The 6,000-nt window shown below is 38.0% G+C and overlaps 1 protein-coding gene across 2 annotated transcripts in view; it reads right to left on the bottom strand.

The window, feature by feature from the left end:
* Window positions 1–4,506, bottom strand: part of LOC149315799 (myosin-7B-like) — a 74,582-nt gene extending 70,076 nt beyond the window's left edge. The window contains exons 1-3 of one of the 2 annotated variants that reach the window (XM_089514112.1): window positions 4,468–4,506; window positions 2,873–3,040; window positions 677–780 (exon numbers count right to left, since the gene is read on the bottom strand). In XM_089514112.1, coding sequence (XP_089370238.1) covers window positions 677–780; window positions 2,873–2,978 — 210 coding nt within the window. In that variant the 5' untranslated portion in view covers window positions 2,979–3,040; window positions 4,468–4,506. Of the gene's footprint in view, window positions 1–676; window positions 781–2,872; window positions 3,041–4,339; window positions 4,360–4,467 lie in introns of those variants that run through there. The other variant, XM_089514113.1, reaches the window with a different exon arrangement.
* Between the last annotated feature and the right edge of the window lie 1,494 nt (window positions 4,507–6,000).

Here is a 6,000-nt window from a genome sequence, read left to right on the forward strand (position 1 = left end):
GTGTGCGTGTGTGTGTGTGTACACTGCAATGGTAATACCTTTGCTCCTTTCCTACATGAGCTCTCCCTAAGGCAGTAGTTCTCAGACTTTTTATCCTTAGGACCCTCTTTACATCTAAAACTGGACATCGTCCCCTTCCGACTTGATGTAGTATATGAATATAAATATTCTGTTTGTTTAGTACACATATTTTCATTCACATATTCATGTATAGTCATATTTTAACATCTCATAAGGAAATAGGTTTCCTTTTCCTCCTTCTTCTCCTTCTTCTGCTCCTTCCTCAGGCAAAGGCTCCAGTGCCTTTCTCTTCCCCTCCAGGACAGAAAAGGTTTGGGAAATGGAGAAGGAGAGAAAGAATGAAAAGGAAGGAAGGGGATCAGGGCCTCCGAGTCTTGCACCTCCCTGGAGCAGCTCTCATGCCCACCCTGTGGCTGCAGGTCCTACCCAGCAGTTGAAGAACCACTGCCCTGAGGAAAATCAGAGAACCACAGAGACAAGAAGCTGTAACAGTTTTATACCTTCTTCATTTCAGAACTATAAGTAATTTCAGAGAAAATGCCATGTTTAAATGCATACTTCTTCCCTTGATTCTTCTTTTGTGTGATCTCATGCAAACAGATCATTTCTATTTCTCTTCCTTCCACCCATCTTTATTAGTTAGGAAATTGTTTACCTTTTTATCTTTGGTTTCCACAGTGACTTTGCCACCAGAGGATTCTTTGATTTCAATTTCAATATAGGCTTCCTTTTCATCTGGGATCCAGGCCCTCTTCTTTCCTTTATGATACCCAAAAGAGAGAAGAAAACATTTAGGAGGAAAGTGAAAGATAAATGGGTTTTTGCCCATTCTCAGTAATTTTCAGATATTACAAGCTACAACAATATTGCACAAAACATTATCCCTCCTCCTTTTGTTCTCCAGACATTGGACCTGGAAATGTTGGATATTGCATTCTAACTTTGTAATTTTTCCCTTTTTGTTTCAGGGATTCTTTGGGGCATTTTGTTATAATGTTGCATATTGGTATAACTTTTAAAAATAAAATTAAAATGTTATAAGTAAATGGTGACTCAAGAGCTGAGATATTTGGGCTGGGCAAACTTTCCTAATTCAAATATGTTTGCAAAACTTTGATTCAAATCTGTCTGCAAAAATTTTCCTACTTCACATTTTTAGTAGTTGAAAATTCAGTAGTATGTGACACTGGATTACATTTTGGATTAAAGCAAAACATGTTGACAAGTAATGTTGTGCCTTAAAATGTATTCAGAACTCTTAAGATTTCATTTCGTAGCAATACTTTTCAAAAGCAAAGTAATAGTGTTTAAAATTAAACTTTAAAATATGGATGCTATTTTTTGACATTTTGATCATATTTCGAATTGTGTCATCTCTAAAGCACATTTGCATTTGTCTGAATAAATGTCGGCAATTCATTATCAAGGAAATAGTAGAATTGATACTGGCTGTAATTATGAGCATATCTAGGCTGCTAAAATCCCATTGACCTCAATAGGATTTCAGTAGATTTTCATTGAATGTACAACTGAAGATGATTAGAGATTTCTGGAACTGTTCAGTCAGGTACTTTGCAATTTGCCCTCAGTAAAATCAGAAATAACACATGTTTAGACACAGAGTCTAGAGATGCCAAAAGAGAGTATGATTTTCTAGAATCTGCCCAGCAATGTTTCCGGATTGCGTCCATGACACTTTTATCCTCAAGAGTCAGCGTCAGGTGGAAAATGTATTTTAGGAGAAACAAAAGCATTATCTTCTCACATTCCTTGTGCATTAGCCTAGAGGTATTTATTCTGAAACAAACCAGATCACACTTGTAAGCTGTTAGCAATGGCAGTGGAATAACCCACATGTAATATGATAATGGCAAGGGTGGAAAGGTACATGTCAAGTATCTAGTATGCATTCCCTCAATAAACTCTGTTTATCCCTAGTGGATAAGAGACAGCTTCCTGAACTACCATTCTCTCTATGTTTTTAGAAAGCAGGTATTTCTATCTCACACAATTACTTCCAGAAACATTTTATTCATCTGCTCCATTTACACATAACTGTAGTGGTATAGCTGTATAGTGATCTGACCACAAATCATACAGACATCTGCATCTACAAAGAGGAACCCATCAGATTAATGGCAATTATAACCTTGCCCTAAACATGGTTAACAGAAATAGGTAAGCAGGCCTACTATGAGCCCTTGATATAATGTGAAATAAAGACAACAGCCACATCAACTGGACCTAAAAAGGAAGAGTGATGGGACAACAATCATTTTCTTGTCATCCCCATTAATGCTATTAATGACTGAACAAAAGGATAGTTTAGTAGACTGGGCTTCATCTTATGGAGGTTCCTATGTAAACCTAAAAGACAGACATCCTCAAGATCTTTTACCCTTGCAAGTCTGAATTAATTGCAATTAATTAAGATTATTTAATTAATTTAGAGTATTTAATTAATGAGAGTATTTAATTAATGAGAGTATTTGGGAGGAATTTATTGCTTATATTACTCAAGGCAATACTGAACTTAAATCTCCTTTCAGTTAAGAGAGATTTTGGGAAAATGAGTACTGAAGTTTATGATTAATATATTTTTAGAAATGTAACTAGTTGGAAGACAATATCACAATTAAAATGGTTAAAAAATAAAATTGCAATTTACTTCTCTAAAGTACAGGGAACACTTGGATTTATAAACTGGGCAGAAATCTCTAATTTGTTCTCATGAAGAATAAGAAAACATGATCAAGTGGTGCTATGGATCCCCTAGGCAGACCAAAACTACTAAGAAAGTAAGAAAGAAGCAAGGACAGGAGCATCTTCCTGCCACCAAAGGTTGTCTCACCATCAAAGGGCATAGTGTGATACTTCATCAGCTCCTCATAACTTTTACGGAGGTACTCGGCAGCCTCCCCAAACTCCGTCATGTCCATCATACTTCCAGCAGACATCTTGCCTATTGGGGGGAGAAATCCTGGACAAAAGCAAACGGTTCAGCAGAACACTCCAGACCCTTGAGGAGGAGGAAAGAGAACATAAGCAAAGTATTAGTCTACCACCTTGCTCTGAAAAGCCACAGTATTTACTTTATATATATTATATTCAAGAAAACCCTCTGATAGGGTCTCCAAAAGTCAGAGTCAACTTGAAGGCACATGACAACAACAAATATTATGAAACATAAATTTAGACATCACAAGAAAATGTTCTCCAGCCTCTTTCTGTCCTGTCTAAGCATATAAAAGTTTTCCCCAAACTAGAGTTAATCAGTCACCCTGATAGATTAGATACATATTTTGTAGAAGATAAATGACAGTCATCTGTACAGAATCCTATGCATGTTTCAGATATATTAACCAATAGGCTTTTTATATCTTCCATAAAAATTTTATTCCAAATCACAAACCTAGCTATTTATTAAATTTAATCCTCCAATATAGGGAGGAAGTACTTTACTCTGCAGTCTCCTCTTTTTTCCTTTTCCATTTAAAAATAGAACCCCTGACATCTCTCTCTCTCTGTGTGTGTGTGTGTGTGTGTGTGTGTGTGTGAGAGAGAGAGAGAGAGAGAGAGAGAGAGAGAGTTTATAAAGTAGGATTATATAAATGTTCTTAATATTTTCTACAGGAATTGCTTAAAAATTATAAGTCCCTTGCTTTATTAAACCAAGGTCCAAAAGTCCTTTGCAAGCGTCCCAGAAATCAGTAATGCTTGATGAGGTAGCCATGTTAATCTGTTCAGTACAAAAAGTGAAGGAAAAATAGTTTTGTGGCTAACTACTAGCCACTTTAAGCATAAACTTTCATGATTTGCGGAAATCAGTAGACACTAGATGGTCAGCCTGAAACCAACAAATGTTCTACTAGTGAGCTGGGATCTTTAACTTCTGCCCACTCCTTTTTCAGGATACCTCTGCCAGTTTTCATTGCAGATAATCCCAGTGCTTCATTTCTAAGATAGCAGCCACCAAGTTTTCCTATATTAACAGCCAGATGCTCTTCATGTGGTTACAAATGTATGAGTGCACACAGGCGCACACATGCACACACACAGCCAAAGAAAACAAGGTTCTAGCATTAGACTTACTCAAAAAGAGTAAATTAAAGAAACAGTTAAATTAAAGAAACTTTTGTAAAACAACTTTGCTGTGCAATTCTGAGAAACAACTGCTGTAGCATTAAAGAGCTATAAAGCATCTGCATTCAGTATCCATGCACATCAATACATCATCAATAGCACATGTTGGTGGCTTTGCTCAACTCATATCTTAATAAATTCATATTTCCCCATTTAACCACCCCTTTTTGCTCACCATCCCTCAACACAGTCATGCTTTCTAGTCCATTTCCTTGTTCTTTTTCTTTTAAAAAATGCTAAGAAAATCAGGGTAATAGCAGAGGACAAACGTGCAACATAGAAGACATGCTCTTTATTACCAACCTTAGCTACTGGGCTGAGTGACTGTGTGTGTGTGTAAACTGTGAAGCCCCTTTTTATTGTATCTGTCAAGGTCAGAGTAGGGAGAGATATGTCAGAAATTCCCATGTGTCATATCCACAAAGCTCCATTGGTTCTGCTGTCCTACTGCCCATTAGAGACACAAAAGGCAAACTTTTATCTCTCTGCAGATGCAGGCTGGTTATTTTTACTCTTGTATTGTCAGACAATTACAAAAGCAGAGAGAGGGGCTCCAGATCTGAGAGACAGCACAACCCCTCTTAAGGGTTATCCTGTTCCAGAAGAGGAAAGCGACAAAGTGCAGTCCCATAATCTGCTCATTCATCTCTTCCTTTTGTCACTGTTTCAATTTTTGGTCACTGACATTTTCACTCCTGAGAAGGTAATTAATAGCTGTTTATAAGCCTTAGGTCATTCTGTGTCCAATGCCACTGATTATCTGAAAACCTAGCTTTTAACAAGTGTTAGTGATGACAGAAGCAGTAGCAGTTTCTCCAACTGCTTGGGATCGAAGTTCCTTAATGTTAGAGAATCCAATTCAAAAATATAAAAAATCAGATTTTGGGTGGAATGAAAGAGAAAGATGGATCCACTGACACTTTCATGACTGCAATCCTGAAGGCGTTTTTTGAAAAGAGCTTTCTCATAACATAATTAGTTACAACATGTATTTTTAACAAATAACAAATAAAGGCAATATGATATAAGGGAGAATGGGAGAAAGAAAGAAAGAAAGAAAGAAAGAAAGAAAGAAAGAAAGAACAAATAAACCGCAAGCTATTCTTTTCACTTCCAGCAGATTGCTTGTGATTCCAGCAAGGTGTGGATTTGAATCACTCTTCTTATGCAATGTCTGTCTGTGTGCTTCTTCCAGTCACCTGTCAACCTGTGATGACCCCATGAATTTCATAGGGTTTTTTTAGACAAGGAATATTCAAAGGTGTGTTTGTCAGTTCCTTACTCTGAAAAATAACCTACAACCAGGGACGTAGCCAAGAATGGGGGGGGGGGGTCCATGGGGTCTGGGACCCCCTTCCGTTAGATATAATGAATGGTGCGTGCCGCTACACCGCCGTGCCCAATCCGCATTATAATGGTGGCACTTAGTCTGGACCCTCCCCCCCTTCCCAAAATCCTGGCTACATCCTTGCTACAGCACCTGGTATTACAGAGCCAGCATGGTGTAGAGGTTTAAGTGTTGGACTATGACTCTTGGACACTAGGGTTTGATTCCTAATTCGGCCATGAAACCACTGACCTTGGGCAAGTCACATTCTCTCAGCCTTAGGGGAAGGCAATGGCAAATCTCTTCTGAACAACTGTTGCCAAGAAAATTCCATGATAGGTTTGCCTTAGGGTCACCATAAATTGGAAATGACTTGAAGGCACAAAACAATAGCAACAACAAACCTGGTATTAGCTGACAGTCTCCCATCCAAGTACTAACCAGGGCTGTTTAGCTTCCAAGAACAGACAGGATCTGTAGTCCATCACAATGCAGACTGGCTGTAACAT

The sequence above is a fragment of the Sceloporus occidentalis genome, unplaced genomic scaffold (assembly GCF_023333645.1).
Source record: "Sceloporus occidentalis isolate IW3139 unplaced genomic scaffold, rSceOcc1.0.p SCAF_3, whole genome shotgun sequence".
In the NCBI taxonomy this organism is placed as follows: domain Eukaryota; kingdom Metazoa; phylum Chordata; class Lepidosauria; order Squamata; family Phrynosomatidae; genus Sceloporus; species Sceloporus occidentalis.